At 39.6% G+C, this 17,667-nt stretch overlaps 1 protein-coding gene across 4 annotated transcripts in view; it reads left to right on the top strand.

The window, feature by feature from the left end:
• The first annotated feature begins 212 nt into the window (after positions 1 to 212).
• The window catches only part of ZNF143 (zinc finger protein 143), a 34,522-nt gene continuing 17,067 nt past the window's right edge, over positions 213 to 17,667 (top strand). For 3 of the 4 annotated variants that reach the window (XR_009819017.1, XM_061999118.1, XM_061999117.1), the window contains exons 1-7: positions 213 to 330; positions 12,154 to 12,272; positions 13,059 to 13,151; positions 13,633 to 13,716; positions 13,926 to 14,006; positions 15,085 to 15,281; positions 17,331 to 17,405. Coding sequence is in view for 3 of the 4 variants with exons in the window: in XM_061999118.1 (XP_061855102.1) it covers positions 12,161 to 12,272; positions 13,059 to 13,151; positions 13,633 to 13,716; positions 13,926 to 14,006; positions 15,085 to 15,281; positions 17,331 to 17,405 (642 nt within the window). In the remaining variant the exon portion in view is untranslated. Of the gene's footprint in view, positions 331 to 8,696; positions 8,796 to 12,153; positions 12,273 to 13,058; positions 13,152 to 13,632; positions 13,717 to 13,925; positions 14,007 to 15,084; positions 15,282 to 17,330; positions 17,406 to 17,667 lie in introns of those variants that run through there. The other variant, XM_061999119.1, reaches the window with a different exon arrangement.

Raw genomic sequence — 17,667 nt, 5'->3', positions numbered from 1 at the left:
CCGCTGACGCACCAGCGCCTGGCTCCCCGCGCTACAAAATGGCGGCGGCGGCGGCCCCGAACCAGCATAACCGAGACGCCATGAAGCCGCGGGGCGGGGCCGCGGGCGCCTAGCCAATGGGCATCGGCGCGGGGCCTGGAGGCGACCAATGGCGAGCGGAGGCGGAGACGCGCGGCGCGGCGAGCCCAATGGGAGCGGCGGTAGCGCGGGGCGCGAGGCCCGCCCGCGCGGCTCGGGGCGGCGCTGAGGCGGGCGGGCGCTGAGGCGGCCGTTTCCTGTCCTGGTGCATGGTGGTCGGACGGAGGAATTGTTGGAAAATTTCTCGGCGAGGTTCGTATATAAATGTGTTTTTACCCAGTGTGCCTTATTCTACCCACCGCCATCTCCGGCGGGGCCGCGGCGCCGCGCCGCGCCGCCGGGCCGGGCAGGGCCGCGCCGGGCCTCGCCCGCCGCGCCGCGCGCAGGGAGGCAGCGAGCGGGGGCAGCGCCGGCATCGAACCGCACGAATAAAGCCGCGGCCCCGCCGCCCGCCTGCTCCGCGCGGCCCGGCCCCTCCCCTCGTCCCCGCGCCGGGCCTGCCCGCCGGCACCGCGGGGCGCGCCGGGCCGGGTCCCGCTGCGGCCCCCCGCCGCGGCCCCCGCCGCCGCCCCCGCCGCCCCTTCTGCGGGCGGCGCCCTGGCCCTCGAGGGAGCCCTGGCGGCTTCCTCCCCCCCCCCCCGCCGTCGCCCTCTCGGCGGGCCCGGCCGCCGGGCGCCCATTAGCCGCTGCGTCAGAGGCGGGGGCTGCCGGCGGCGGGCGCGCTTTCGGCGCGGAGGTGGAGGGCGCGGGGGCGGCGGCGGGCACCGCTACGCTGCGCTACACTGCGGCGGGGGGTCTTGGCGGGCTCCATGCCTCGCTCCCGCCGCGGGCGCCCGGCGCTGGCGCCCGCTCTGCATAAATTACAGCCTTGACTTATTTTTACGTTTTCGTTTTAAGTTTTGAGGTGTTTTTTGGGGGGAGAGTGTTGGTTTTGGTTTTTTGGGGTTTTTTTTAATTTGCCCTCCATTTGTCGGAGGGCGAACTTTGCAGAGGAGCATCAGAACCTTCAGAGCTCTCGGTCTAACATGCAGCTTGGTGCGCCCGAGTTGGGGAAGGAATAATTCACTGTTCCTGCACTAAGTCTCTTAACGTTACTATATCGTAGTACCATGATCACAGTTACTGGCCTGCCGACACAGGAGCTAGCACGGAGCTCGTGAAATCCTCAATTTTGGTTCATCTCTGCTCAGTAAAATTATTTTAAGCATTTTCCCGCCTGTGCGGTTATGTCATTTTCTTCAGCTTTATTTTGTTTAGAACGTCTAATAGAACAGGATAATGAGAAACTACTCTATAAAAATTACCTGCAAGAGTGCAAAGATTTTTTTTCTGATAAGGTCTTATTTGCAGTCCTAAGAAAAGCAACATGACTCTGCGCAAGTTAAATTTTCTGTTAAACGTGCCGATGGTTTAAAGTTTTCTGTTGACCCACCGAAGAATTCCATGTGACTTTGCATATGAAATAAAAGCAGTGCTTCTTAAGGAATGTTATTGCTGCTTCCAGTGATACATAGCATCAAACTTCTAGTCTTTCAAAAACGTTTGTACAGTTCTTCTCAAGATTCTGCTCTGGGTGTTATGTGTCTGTTACACCTTAGGGGACTTAATATCAGATATTTCTGTTGTAGCTTCATAGTGATAGTACCTGAAAAATTCAATTTGTTAACTAGTACCTTTTTAATAGTAGTAGCATTTGTATAGTATGTCTTGGCTTCTCTGTGGAAGTGTACCTGCTGTACAGCTTTAGAACGGCAGAGTATGACATAACTCTCTGTTCACAGATTGTGGTTTTGTATCTTATGCATTAAAAGTCTTCAGCTTTCAAGATGTGTATCTGTCAGAAGCTGTTTGTGTGAATGGCTGTGGAAAATGCAGCTCAGCAGTACGTAGGTAAATAATGTCTGATGGTTTCAGTAATAGATCACAGCTTAAATGAGATGTAAAAATAAACATCTTACACGTTTTGAGAAATTTATTTCAAATTTATTTCATAATTTACATGAACTATTCTCATTATTGTAATTAAATGATGTTTCTAGTATCCTGAGGAAGACATACTTTTGTCTCATACTAACATGAGACTCAAAGCAAATGCTTAAGCAAGTGTAAAAGTTTCTTTAGCTGGAAAGGCACATAGACATCACTTTGTCTTCATGCCTGTGTAACATTTGACACTTAAACACCAGAATAACTGTCATGAGTTGGCAATCTGATTTCTCAGCAGAGATGGACACAGCTATAACAAAGTGATGAGTGTGCCTTTGTAATGGGTGCCACAATTAGTCTGTAAATCTGTTTTTGTTTCTAAAATATTTCAAGTTCTGTACTGCTTTATTTCAGCAGACTGGTGTGTGGCCACGTTTTGCTGTCCTATGCTATCCAGGAGAAGGAAACCTGTAGCAGTTTGGGCAGGGAACAGGCTGCTGCTGTCCCTGCTCAGCTGTGCTCTGGTGCACAGGCTGCCTGTGGGCTGCCTTTGCACCTCTGGTTCTACATCTGCAGAGAGATTAGGCTGAGGGTTCCTCAGCGTGAACTTGGTAGTGGTAGTGGTGTCTCCTAGGACAGCATCTCTTCTGGGCATTCCTTCAAACATTGTGTGGGTGTATATTCTTGCAGACCTAAGTATTGACCTTAATAAAGTGTAGGGCATTTGCTTTAAAATAAAGCTAAAAAGACTATTTGAACTGAGATGCTTCTCTTACAGTGTAATTTGGTTTCATTTAGAGTGTGGGATTTTGGTTTTTCCCTGCTGCTTGCATGTGAGTCTTGGCCTTAAGAGTTTTGGGTTAAAACATGCTCAGCATAGGTGGAGTCTTTAAGAAACACTGTTATTAAATTCTGAGGAGCCTTTAGTTTGCACGTGTGGAACTATTTGTTTTCCAAAGTGTTGGACTCAGCTGAATTTGGATGAGTTTCCACACAGAAAAAGATCACCACATTCCTGTTAATAAGGGCAACTCCCTCAGTGTCAGGCATTGTAATGGACAGAATGCAAACCCTCATGAGGAAGACCCAGCTTTTCCCAGTGCTCTTGTAGTCCAATTCCTGTGTTACTCTCTTCCTGTCTACGTTTTGACTTGTACCGTTACCCTTGATTATCCATGTGATTTCTGGTTCCCATGCTGTCTTGTGTAACCGTTGCTGCTGTGGTGTCTATGTACAAATCATAGCATCCCAGGCCAACCTTTGTTGGCTTTCTGTGCTACTGGGTTTTTTTTCTGCACTGGCAGATCTCTTCCACACCTATGACATAACAACTTGCTTTCTCCTCTTTCTGCATTAGGAGATGTGACAGTTTGGTTTTTCATCTCTTCTGTGCTGTAAAGAAATTGGTATACCTGGTAAAGAGAGTGGGAATTAGATCCTTGTGCCATAAAAGATCCCAGAGAACTGGAGGAAGGTTTTTGCTTAGCATGTGGCTCCCTCGGCTGGGTCATGTGGCTCCCTCGGCTGCGTCATGATCCTAACAGATGGATCCTCTTCTAGAATCTGAGAGTTCAGCTCTAAAATGCAAATTCTTGTAAATAGAGGTGTGCATAGGTATTATTCTGAAGAGGGAGGGAGGAATCGAAGGGAGGTGCTTGCCCATGGGACACCACATTTCTGTGGAAGGAGGGCAAGGAAGCCTTGTGACCTATCACGGCACAATGGAGTTTATGGAGATCTGCCTGTACCTTAAGTCTGTAACTCAGTCTGGAGTTCTTAATTTTATTTACTTCAGACATATGTGCTTGGTCATCTTGCTCTGCACACCAGGATTTGTTGATCAGTTACTCAAAAATGGAATTGGATTAAATTAGTGAATGTATCTAGTGACTTGGGTCTGCTAAAATTTTCTGGGTTTGAAGGGAATTTACAGTTGCAGCAAGTTCTGGGATATTCAGAGTTGCACTTGCAACTCTTTAATGCTTCCTCCATCAGCATTTTATTGCCTGCTGAATGCTTTCCTCTGTATATATCTCTTGAGGGGAAAACTGTTACTTGCTTCATGCTCATGGACTTCATTTCTGATGACAGGCTTCTGTAGAATTGGAAGATAGCCTGTATTTGCAAGTTAGTTGATGTTGCTCATATCTTAAATATAGTCATAGTAAGCTAACATGGTGTTACACAGAGTTTCCTAGAATGCATTTAGATGTACTGTTCTTCAATTTACATTTTTAATTGGTTTATTTGCAATTCAGGGTAAAGGTTGACAATCCAGTAGACTATCCATTTTGTTCTTGAAATACAAGCATGGACAAAAACATTGCTGTTAACTATCATGGCTAATACTGATACATCTGTAATGTAGTTATCAGATTACTAATTAACTCATAACCACACAAAACAACCCGCTCAAAATTCCCTGTTTTGTTGGCAGTCTCAGAGAGTTTGCAGGATTTGAAGGGGCACAGCCAAGATTAATTCCTTTGGTGATGCAAATTAGACACATTTGTGATTTTGTTTTTTCTTTTTTGCAATGAAGGGAGTTAAAAGTCTGACACAAAAGTAAAACATTGATAGAAATCATTGGTCTCAATTCCTTTACAGTTTTACCCCTTAAGTATTCACTTATTCACCAATTGTTCCTTGTTTTTTGAGAGGCACACGTATATAACCAGAGCTGTTACCATTTAAGGATTTAGCAGCTTCCTGAAATGCTTCAGAAGTCGACTCTATCCGTTTATTTTTTTTGTTTTTACCACAGGTAGACATTTCTAGGAATCATTTTAATCCAGTTCTTTTAAGTATTATTTTGGTGTGACCCTTACGTAGGCAGTGTTTTGTGTACATACACTTGATGGTAGCATCAAATCCCAAAAGCCAGTAACTTCAAAAACACATCAGTTCATCCATTCACTGCTTTAAGTCTCTTTCTTACTTGTGACTTATGAGAGAAAATGCACTTGGGATGAAATCTGGTGCTTTATCTCACTAATGTGTGTACTGAACAATTATTTAAAGGGTGGTTTTTCATTGTTTGGAGTTTATTTTTCAGATTTGTAATCAAATATAAACCAGAAAATCAGGCAACTGATCACAGATTCATCTTTTTTCTGATCTCAGACCCAACGTTCATTTCTTGAGTGTGCACATTATAATTATTTACCCTTTCTTTTTTTACTGTTAAACCACAAATATTTTATCATCACTCAATCTGTGAAATAGAAATGGGATGGGTTTAGAAATGAAGGTATGCCTGAGCATTGATAATACAAGCTTCTCTGGAGAGAAGAAACATGTCTTGACTTTGAGCAAGGAATGCTCTCTGAATTCAGAGAAACTAATTCTTTTTTTAATCATAAAATGCAAGCATTGGTGGGCAACAATACATTGGTTTGTAGATACGAACTGAATGTATGGGGTAATTTTGGGAGGAAAAAGGCTGCTGAAATGATGTGTGAGACTTAATATGGGTCTCACTGCTCACTAAAGTCAGAATGAGTTCTGCTCGGTTACGGCAGTGATAGATGTGGTCTTGTATTTATATGGGGTTTTTTTGTGAAGAAATATCAAAGTCTGTGGCAGTGAATTAGTCTCAAACTGCATTATAATTGATATGTATCTCTGGTTGAGCAGAAAGTTGTAATACTGAAAAAAGAGTGAAAAGAAGCCGTGAATTTGATTGCAAACCTCTGCTTTGGGCAATGTGAGTCTCTGCAAGTTGGCCGTGCTGCCACTTGGGGTGTATACATGATGTTTATGCAGTTGACAGTGCTGTGGATCTTGATTAGGTTCTTCTCCAGGGCTGGGGTCAAAGCCTGTGGTTCATAATTTGCAACACTTCTTTGCTATGTAGAAAATAATTGTATAATTTGCTTTTAAATTGTGTATCTTACCCATTACCCGAATCCAGCTGTTGTTACCAGATTCTTTGGTAGAGACTTTTGTTCTGTGGGTTTTTTTCAGCTTTCTTTCCATTTTATATGTGGAGGAGTAATGTGCTGGAAATTGCTGTTTAATTATGTTTTCATAGAATTGCAGAATGGTAGGGTTGGAAGGGACCTCTAGAGATCATCTAGTCCAACCCCCCCGCCTAGATAAGGACACAGGAACGTGTCCAGGTGGGTTTTGAAGACCTCAATGGAAGGAGCCTCCACACCCTCCCTGGGCAGCCTGTGCCAGGGCTCCCTCACCTCAACAGTGAAATAGTTTCTTCTTACGTTTAAATGGAACTTTTTATGTTCCAGCTTCATTCCATTACCCCTTGTCCTGTCACTAGATACAAAATAAGAAAGTGATGCCCCAATCTCCTGACATCCACCAGTTATATACTTGTAAATATTAATGAGATTTTGCCCCCCACCCCCCCGTCTCCTCTTTTTTTGGTGGTCTTTACCTAGAGACTGGAAAAAAGTACAGTAAAAGAAGTGAAAATGGTAGGAGAAAGCATTAGAAATTTGGAAATGCCTAAAATTAAGTAATTTTTTATGTTTATTTGCTAAAACTCAACATGACCAATTGTAGCATGAAGTTATTCTTTCAGTTCAGTGGTAAAATTCTGAAAAAGGTAAGGGCTGTTGATGAAGAAAGAAATCCGCGTCTCATCCCTTGAAGCATCCACAGATTCTAGATTTCATTTCTGAGCCTGCTACAGATTTCCAGTGTAATACTGAAAAAGATGGGAACAGATTTTAGAGAATCTATGTTTTTATTTTTGAGCTTACAGCTGTCAGATGCCTTTATGTAATCAGTGAGCTACATACTTCGGTCATCTAAAAAGACTTTGTCTGGACTAGTCAGTTTTTCAGTCTCATCAGTCACTTTTTTGCACTGACACTCAGACAGCTATAATGTCTAGTGAGTATCAGTTGAAGTGTATTTAACCAGGATGGTGATTGTAGGTATTTTCACAGATGTTTGTTAATCGGACTTATTTGAGGAAATTACTGATATTTGCAATCTAAATCTAAGGAGCCTAATGCAGCCAGTATTTAATGCAGGAAAACCTTAATTATGTTACCGTGTTGAAAAAATTGAACTTATGTTGGGATCCAGCTTTGTCAAACGTGGGAGTGCAGTTTGGTGAAATTCCATAGTGAAAGTTTCAGTATTGTGGAGTTGTCTCATTTACCATTTTACTTTTCAGGATTCGGTTTTATTTATTGTCTTCTGGATTGTTTTTTATTTACTGTTTTGATAAGTTTTATCGAATTACAACGGTTTGTACATTATTTAGAAGTGTCCTAAAATAAAAGTAATGTTTCTTTTCCAATGAAATAAACGGATATTATTTCCAACATCTCGGTGCTGTCTGCGCAAGGCTGATGAATAATCACAAGGTTGCAGTATGTCTGGAGTAGCTTTTTGTCTGCCTTTCCCAGTTCATTCTTCCTACACGTTCTAGATTTCGTTTGTCCCATGGGTGTTATTACAGACTTTATTCCATTTCCTGTTAATCATCCTTTAAGCATCTTTTTTTTTCTCTAAGGAGTTTCTGCTACTGCTACTACAGATTTTTTCCCTTTGTCCAGCAATACAGAAATAGTAATTCTTCAAATGGCAAATTCCAGCTGTTTTTCAGCTGTTATTTGACACTTTCTCCATGAAGTGAGGTCTCGCATGCTGTCCTCTTAACTGCCGGAGTTCCCAAGTGCCCCAGACCATCTTTCCACTCCATGCAGCTTGCTCTTAACAAGCTCTTGCTTTTCTTTTCAGCTGCCTCAATCCCACCTGCTTTCTTAGTTGTTTTGTTCCTAGTTTTCGTCAGAGACTCCTTTTTACCAGCTGATGGATTGAGTTTCTGAAAAGCTTCTCATTTAACGTTGCATCTGTTTTTCCATATAAGTGACAGCACCCAAAAAAGTTCTGTGTATTGGTGGAGGGAAGACTATAGAAGGTGCTCTGTAGGTAGGCAACACTGTGAAGTCTTGAGTTCACAGCTTTTTCTGTTCAGAGAATTTGGGTGGGCAGTGTTTTTTAATGAAATTGGTATCTATGTACCCTGCTGGATGGCATATTTTACCAAGCAAGGTTATACCAGGGGCTTACATTGCTGGCACAGCTCTTGTCGAAAAGCATGATAAAGTCAGCAACGTGCATCACTAATTCACTGCTTTTGCTGTGTAACTAATGGTGCGAGACTTGTTTCAGCATGACCTCTTGCAACTGTCTGTTGCTTCCTTCTATCAGATGCTGTTTTCAGTTTAGAGATTTTGCAGTCTCTGAATACTTTTCTTTCTCAGGGTGGGTTATTTTTTTTTTTTTTTTGGTATAAAGTATTTTAACCACCTTAAAGAATGGTGAGGTTTTCTCTGCAAGCTTTCCCTTCAGTGCATACCACATAACTAAGCCTGGACTTGTGGCTTTTCTGTAGGACAGCTCTTAAGATTAAGCAAAACACATGTGTCAGTCTGGCTGAGCAGCTATGCAGACCCCACCCTGGTGTTCATGTATTTTCCTAAAAATGGATGCTGTTAGCTGCTTCTTAAATAATGATGTGCAATATTTGAATGGGTAAAGGAAATGTTTCTCTCCCGTGTTCTTACTGACAAATTTCCTGGCAGATAGGAGGTTTAAAGAAAAAGCTTAATGATGAAAATGTACAGAAATTAAAGCAGTGGATTAGTGGAAGAAGCTGGCAACATGCAGACTGAAATAAGGGTGAAGACAAATTTGCTGGAAGCTGAGGAGAAAGCAGCATATGAACCAGCAGAAAAAGGGAGGCAGAGACTTACTAAAGCTAAGAGAAGAGGCTTGAGTTCATGAAAACAGACTGGTTTCAAAAGCACAAGGCAAGTGAATAAAAATGTAATAAGAGATTAGTTTTGCAAGGTGCATGATGTACCAACAGCATAGTGATACTGTTTTAAATGTATGCAGTATCAAAATGATTAGATACCACAGAACGACTTCAGTTGGGAGGGACCTCCTGAGGTTTAGTCTAGTCCTGATCAAGGCAGGTCTGATTAGATTAGGTTACTAAGGGCTCTGTTGGATTGAGTCTTGAACACCTACAAGGATGGGAAGTGTCCATAACCTTTCTTGTCAGTCTCTTCCTGTATTTGACCACTCTTGCAGAAAAATGAAAAAAAGTAAGTAACAGTGGTAGCAATATCTCTGGTAGCCTGGGACATTACAGCATAGGCCAGCTTTATGACCTCTTCAGTTCTTTCCCCATCCTCTTTCTCAGAGCTTGGAGTTAGCCTGTCTTCTCCACAGAGGAGGAAGAAGAAAGGCTGAAAGTCAACAGCACATCCACTTTTGACTAACGGTGCTCTTTCCTGCATGGCAGAGTGACAGCAAAAGTGCAGCATCACCAAAGATTGAGTGGAAGCTGGGGTTTTGCTATTTGGGCAGGTCCCAGCTAGTGCTACAACCTCCGTTACAGGGAATGTGCCTCTAAGATGGGTCTGAACATGAACTGTCTTAGAGGCAGAGGCAGGAAGGTGATAGACAGTGGTGGGACAGACGTATAGACCAGACCAGCAGTAAGAGGAGACTTGAAGACTAGTTGCAGAAAGAATTGGTATGAATATAGGGGTATTTTTAGGTTATTTTGACAGGATTTGATGGGATTATATTTGGGAAGAGGGATATGCTGAAAATTTGGTACCATGATAGGACTGACTGAAGAAGTAAACTGGTACTTCAAGAAAGGATGGGGCTGGTGATAAGTTAGTAGGACAGAAGACTGGGAAGAAGGATTATACTGGAAAGGTTAACTTTAAAGGAGTTGGAAGAAAACAGCAAGAATATGTAAATTACAGCACATGATCATCTAGATCATCTGGAATGGTGGAAAGTAATGAACATTGTTCTGCTGTGTGCAGCATTTCATTCTGGTTTGTTTTTTTTCCAGTGTGTGCTAATGATTAATCAACCACACCACAGTAACAAACGCTGTAAAGTAATTTTTAGAAATACTTTTACTCCTGCAGCCCTGGAATTTATCTTGCATTAGATGTCTTTTTGTTCCAAAATAGCTGTTGACCCTTTAAGCAACTGTTTCTACTTGTTTTCAGGATTTTGCAGTTGTCTACCTTGAGCTAACTTCCTCTCTGCTTCCCCAAAATTGAGAGGTGTAAGCTCTGGAGGAAGGACATTTTTATGTTTTAAAGGCAGGTACTATATCAAAGATGCTGAGGGCTTCTTAAAAGATACTTTGTCTAAGAGAGGCAATCCTCTGAAGCAGACCTGAGGCTGAAAGGCCTTTGAGATGCCATCGCTGCTGGAATTGTTTCAGAATATAATTCTAGTCAAAACCATTGGTTGTGTAGCCCTATTCTCCAGTGTGTGAATTGGTCTTGCTGCTTTGCAACGTACTTGCATGAGGTCTACTGAAAGCTGAGTGAATGGAAAATACAGAACACTGTTAGCAGTTATGAAGTCAGACCACCTCAGTACAGCACCACTAGTATCTAATGCCATAAGTACTTAATTTGACTTGCTAGAAGCTGGCGGTACCTCCAGAGAAGCAGTCCTTACAAACTGCTCTGGAATAAAGCTTTTTTTGATGCAGGTTTATTGGGGTTTTTTAACTGCATCAGTTTTCTGATCTTATTTGCTGCCCAGGACATGAACACTGAGGGTAGGGCCACACCAGTTCAGTGTTTGTTTAAGCTGATCCTATAGCTACAGAATTTTGACTCATTTTTGGTTTACAGGCAAGTGCCAAGTAGACGTTTTTTCCCTATTTTGAGATAGGGAGGATAAATGAGTGACAGGGAAAGAAGTTACTAGTCTGTAGTCACTGATGTGGAGATGGCAAAGGAAGGAGTTGCACTTAGGATCTCTTATGCCCTAGTACAGTTCCTCATTGCTTAGATTATAGTATCCATCAGAACTTCGCTATTTCATTTTCTTTGGAAACATCTAGTGTAAATGTGTCGTGGTCTGGATTGCTCTTCTGCACGGACTCTTATCTGTTATATTCTTACAGAATTGTGAATTGATCATTAGCAGTGAGTTTTTTCTTTATGATTTTAAGTGTAGTCATGAAAAACCTTACTCTTTACAGGAGACTTATCCTAAAGCTACCTCTTCCACTTTCTTTATTAAACTGTATATATTCCAGTAAGTGTGCTCTTAACAGTTAACCAGACTGTCAGTGATATTCTCATGCATGCCAAGGTGATTTTGTCTCCAGGTCCAATTTCAAGAGGTAACGTGGGCACTTGCTATAAAATCACATTAGAAGTTAGTGGGGCTGGGACCTTAGGGACACGTTTGCTTTGTGCACAGCACTCACGTTAAGGTGCTTTGGACAGCAAAAGCAGCAGAGTTGCAGCAGTAAGAAGTAGGTCAGCTTTTTCTCTTCAGAGGCTAAGAAACTTCTGTAGCTGCCTTTAGGAAATAGAGGCTGGTTCAAGTTCACTTGAATGTATTTGGAAAATATTACTTGGATGTGATTTTCAGCTACCTTCAAATACTGCAAGCGTGCTGGAGTACCTATATGGTCTAATTGTGCTTTTGTCATTCCTTTATTTTGACATAAGCAGGAGTTTTTCAGTGGTCTAGAGACCATTGGTGAGTTGCTCATTCAAGGGCAGATTTCTGGATTGTAGAGTTAAAATAGTTTTGTTATTTAGGAATGTAATCATAAGTAAATTAGAAAAGCTAGATTATTCTTCTTGGCCTTGAACCATGAATCAGCAAGTCATAGAACCATAAAAAGATTAAAAGCTTTGATTGTCTTTAATCTCTTTGTGAGATTATCTGACTGTCACTTAAGAAAAACTCTTGATTATCAAGAGATTGGGTTTGGAGGAAAGTTGCTTTAATGCAGCGTAGCCTAGATTGCAATTCCATGTGATTGTTTTTTCATTTATTTCATTGTTACTTACCCCATCATTACCGCCATCATTCTTTATACATCGGTCAAATAATTCATATTTAACTGAAATCTAAGTATGCTCAATGTGCTTCAACTTAGTAACTCTCACCTGAAGTTCTTATTAGCTTAGTTAATTGAGATAATAATATTTACCTATTTCAAGTAACTTTGTTGCATCCAAACTATTTTCCAGGTAAGTCATTGCATCTTCTTTATGCAGAAGTTAACAAGATATTTGTAACAGGTGTATAAAAAGCCAATTGAACTTGAGTTCTGTATTTAAATTTTCTATGTTTTGTGAATACTTTTTTTTCTAGGTAGACAATGTTATTAGCTCAGATAAATCGAGACTCTCAGGGAATGGCTGAATTTTCTGGAGGAGGAATGGAGGCGCAGCACGTGACTCTGTGTCTAACGGAAGCTGTAGCTGTGCAAGGTGAACCTTTAAGTTAAAATGTCTTGACATTACTGTGCCTCTTCTACTTGAAATTCAGATAAAAGTCCAAAACTCTCATTGTATATTCTAAATGAAAAAATAACCCAGCTTACTGTTAGTTAACTGAGATTAAGTTCACTAATTTAATTCTGAAAGGAAGGGATCTCTTATTTAAGGTAACGGGAGTGTAAATGGGCCAAATCAGGAAATACAAAATCTGACTTTATTCTCACTATAGTTTTACTGTTTTATACTTTGTAACTTTGGTTTATATCTAAACATACAGCAAACACATTGAATTTTAAAATAGATTGGTGATCTAGGATTAGTTTAAATGATATTTTTTAACAGTATTGTCATGATTTTACGTGATTAAATATTTTTTTTCCAAATCTATGCTTTAAATTTATGTATATTAATGACAGGTAGTAGTTTAGTAAACAAAATTATCAACACATGTATACATATTATTATTTAACTGTTGACACTCATAACCTAATTAATATTTTTCCTAAAACTTCAGCTTTGTAGTTATTTTAATCAGTGACATTGTAACTTTTAGTCAAGAAAAGGAATATTCTGTCTGTCATGTTTACAGAGCAAAATCTTGAACATACAATCCTAGCATATGTTCAAGGTTCAAAAGCCAGAAAGCAAGTAAGAAGTATTATTATTTCTGAAATGATTATGCTTTAAGAGAATGTAATCATTTATGGAGGTCATTAAGTTGTGAATTTTAGGGTTTGATACTGGTAATAGTGAGCATGAAGTTTTTTTCCCTGCTAGATGGTGACAACTTAGAAAACATGGAAGGTGTGAGTTTGCAAGCAGTTACCCTTGCTGATGGCTCTACTGCTTACATACAGCACAATTCTAAAGGTAGGTAAACGACCAGAATTTGCTTGGTATTGCAGTCGTAGTCCCCTTTTTAAACCTGTCTTTGGATTGTAAACCACTGTGGATTGTCAAGTTGGGGAAAATCTGTACAATGTTTATGAAGTTTCAGTTCCACCTGGGAATTGCAGGTGTTTCAGAAATACTATAAAATAAATATGTGTTTCTGCTACTAATAAGATGTAAGTATTAAATGCAGAACATAAGTCAAACAAAAGTGAGACGAATTTTACACTTCAAACCCAAATATCAACATTTTATCTACTGGATAGGACATCAGACCTTTTGTATTTTCTTATCCCAGAATTTTAAAACCTGTGTATAATCATAAGATGCTTACTCTTTACCAGACATTATTTCTTTGCGATATTCTATTGATATTTTAGTTCAGGAAGTATCAACTGTGTATTTGAACTGTGGTATGTCATATGGAAGATATTTAAATAATTCTAATTGTGTTTTTCAGATGGTAAGTTAATGGATGGCCAAGTGATTCAGTTAGAAGATGGTTCAGCTGCTTATGTTCAACATGTACCCATACCTAAAAGCAGTAAGTGTAATAATGCAAGAAACACATTCTACACTAATGTATTACTGATAATTACTGATATTAAGTAATTACCGGTCATTATGATATCTTGACTTCTTACTTTAATGGAAACAGCCATGAAGAGAGCCAAGGTATTTAGTATTTAGTCTTTCCAACTAATGGAATTTTCAAATTATTCTTGAAGCATTGTAGTTCTTCCTTTTGAACAGGGGACAGCTTGCGCCTGGAAGACGGACAAGCAGTTCAGCTGGAAGATGGAACTACAGCATTTATTCATCACACCTCAAAAGGTAATTCTTTTTTTGAAGTGTGATTTATTGCACTAGAGTTCAACAGAACTTCAGCAGTATGAAATATGATACTCTTTTTAGACTATCATGTCATGTAGTGTGATCCCAATGTAGATTACTTCTTGTTTTGTGACATCTGGAAATTGTTGAGGTGAGGCTGGTTCAGTTCCTTATTTGAACTTCACCTAACAATTATAAACAGAATAAAAACCAGCATATTTCACCTTTTTACTATCAAGATCATATTAAAGTAAGTATATAGCATGTTAATTGAGAATGTAAGCCCTTTGACAGATTTCAGCAATAATTGCATTAAAAAATGAGAGGAGGAAGGAGGGAACAATCAATCAGTCCCTGTTGAACTAAAGCATGTAGAGATTTACTTAAATTTTAAAGGTCATGCTTTTGACATTAGATCAGAAAATGTGATGGTTTGCAGTCAAGAATGCAAATTAATTTAGTTTAAATGATAACAGATTTCTGCAGAAGATATTTACACTAGTGTGAGAAATAGTACTGCTTCTCTTCAAAAAGTTATCAAGTAGATATTTGAAGTCTGTTTAAACTAGTCTAACAAGAATGGCATTCTACAATCAATAATAAGAATGACATTCTAGTATCAACAATACTAAGAGGAGAGAATATAAGACAATTTCTTCCTTAAGTCATGTTTCTTTTGCATGTTTTCATGATTCTGTTCTTAAAATTACCAGACGTATAAATTGAAAAGTCAGAAGTTTTGACATTGGTATATGTTGCATTGGTTTCTTCTCCTTATGAGTGGATACAAAATGGAAAGCAGATCTTTCAATAGAGACCAACATAAAACTGGTTTTGCACTTCTAGAAGTGTGTAGAAATAAAGCTATGGGAGGTGCTGTTTTGAAAAAAAAAAACAGTGCTATTCATAGTAATATTTAAGTGTTTATAATTCTCATATATCAGTAGTTATATTCTCATCTATTTCATGCACATATATGGCTTGAGAAGAGGTTTCTTAAACAGCCAGAGTTTCTAGCATAACATGCAGACATCGCTCTTCTTTTTCTTTTGTAACACTTTGTAATATTATTTCTCAGACAGTTACGACCAGAGTGCATTACAAGCAGTCCAGCTGGAGGATGGAACTACTGCCTACATTCACCACACAGTCCAGATGCCACAGTCAGATACCATTTTAGCCATTCAGGCTGATGGCACAGTAGCAGGTCTTCATACAGGAGATGCTGCCATTGACCCAGATACCATCACTGCTTTGGAGCAGTATGCAGCAAAGGTATACTGAAAGACATTTGCTTTATTTAATGTAGCATCACAGGATATTTGGCAGCAAAACCCAGTTGTGGTCTAAGAATTAAAATGATAATTAAGAGAGTCTTCAGACTCTTAAAAGAGAGAATGCCAAATTATCATTACAGTGCTTCACTGCCATGAGCAGCTCCAGTGTGTAACGTTGCATAAAAACAAAAAATTACTGAAATGATGTGGATTTAGACTGATTTGGAAAGTGATTTAGACAAATAATAATTTTCTCTAAAATACAGTATTGGAAAGGAATATCTTGACGCTGGAAGGAAGGGCAAAGTTAGATTATTCTTGTTCAGGCACTACTACTGGATTTAAAAAAAATATTTACTTTTTTTCTTGCATTGGGAAGAGGAGGGCCTGGTGTACTGGGTCTGGTGTACTGGGCAAGGGCAATGCATGGTAAAACAGATAATTATACAGTTACTGAGTTTGGAAAAATCTTCTCTGAGCCATACTTGCAATAGGGAAATGTAGCATGAGTCAAAATTCATGTTGTCTACTTTACTGGACTTCTGTAAAGCTTGATGTGTATATAATAACAGGTGATGCAGCTTCCGTGACTCTGTAGTTTAGCAGTGTCCCAGTTGCTGGATCATTACCACCAGTGCTTCCATTGCTCTGGAGAAAGAGTAGAATAAATCTTAAAATCTATCCTCTAGTGTCACTAAGAGTTGTTGTATTTTGGGAAAAGGCCAGTTAGGATAATTAAATAGCTTATACACTGTTCTTTCCATTATGTTTCTGTTACAATTGAGGAGATCCTCAGAGCCAGTCAGGTTGTGTTGTACTTGGCTATGCCGTAACATTTTGTAAGAGAAAAGATAATTCAAGGACAGTTGATCTGTAGTAACAAGCTTTTACATATTCCTTAGCTACTATTTAATTTGGGTTTAAATCAATCAGAACTTTGTCCTTCTTAACAAGGAGCTATATTAATCATAATTTGGGATAAGTTTCTGTTCTGAGAAGGTGAAGGAGAAATAGAAGAACTGCAAACAAATTTGCATTTTTGTCCTATTTATCTCAACGTGCACTTTTTAAATTCTCTAATATGAGTGGATTAAATTGCTGGTTGGGCCTGAACCATGACACTGGAAAACTAGTTAGTGGGATTTGTGTACGTCTACACACATGCACACACGTTCAGTTTGCATTATTTGTTTCCAGTGGTGTTGATGAATTTTAATTCATGTCAACAGTTGCTTTCTCAACCAACAATAGGAAGTTCGGAGTGAAGTGATTCAAGCCTCCTTTCTGCGCAGGTTTTCTCCTCTGATTCCTTCAAAAGTTCTGCAGGAGAAGGTCACAAAATGCCCATTATTTCCTTTAAAAAAAACCCAAGCAAACAAGAATTACCTGCTTGCAGACTCTCGTTGCAGTTTCTGTGTGCCTCTGCTCACACACTTTACTCTTTACTGTTGTAGTGCAAAATTGCCCACAATTGTCTAACTCAGAAATTTAGAAAGATATTGTGATGGTGTTTTTTGAGTTGATGTATGTGAGAGTTTTTGGGGTTTTTTAAAACTGGGCAATTATATTTTTATTTAAAGTTTAATGTATTTTTGACTATTTCAAATGGAGATGTAACACGTTATTATAGGTGTTTTGCTTACAAAGAAGTTGTGCTGTTTGAAACAAGTATATTCTGTGTAGCAGTGAATGAGAGATACATCCCTAGTATGAATAAGCCTTTTATCTTTTTTTCTTGTCAGAATTCAGTATTGTTAAATTTATTAATTTCTTTTAGTACTTTTGTCAGGTTATTCATGTAACATACTTGGTACTTGCAATCTTTCCTACCTTGTCTCAATACAACTTTGAGATGCTCACTTATTCTGTAATGCAGGGTGCTACAAGTCCTGCTTTTAATGTAAGCTAATGTACTATAGGATAACCATGTTTCAAGAGGGAGCTAGAGAGCTACAAAATAACCCCCCGGGAACTGTGTGTAATCCTATTTTTCACATGAGTATAAATAACCTGTAAATGTTTTTCATGTTTCAATTTCATTTCTCAGGTGTCTATTGATGGAAATGACAGTGTTGGTAGCACGGGAATGATAGGTGAAAATGAACAAGATAAAAAAATGCAGGTATGTAGCCCGGTACAAAAGAAATATACATATATTCATTCAACTCAGCAACATGCATGATAGGTAGTCCTGTGTAGCCATGAACTAGAGTCTGCAGCTACCTTTCACGAATTTTAGATCTCAAACCTGTACAGATAGGTATCATTTCCCACTTAGTACAAGATCCTTTCACAAGATTTGAAAACAGTCTTTCAATACTTACTGTTTTCTGGGTTTTCTTTTCCTGTTAAAGGGTAGGAAAAAAATTTATAGTTTTCTAAGA

This window comes from Colius striatus, chromosome 7 (genome assembly GCF_028858725.1).
Source record: "Colius striatus isolate bColStr4 chromosome 7, bColStr4.1.hap1, whole genome shotgun sequence".
Classification (NCBI taxonomy): domain Eukaryota; kingdom Metazoa; phylum Chordata; class Aves; order Coliiformes; family Coliidae; genus Colius; species Colius striatus.
This window is presented reverse-complemented; position numbering and strand designations above follow the sequence as displayed.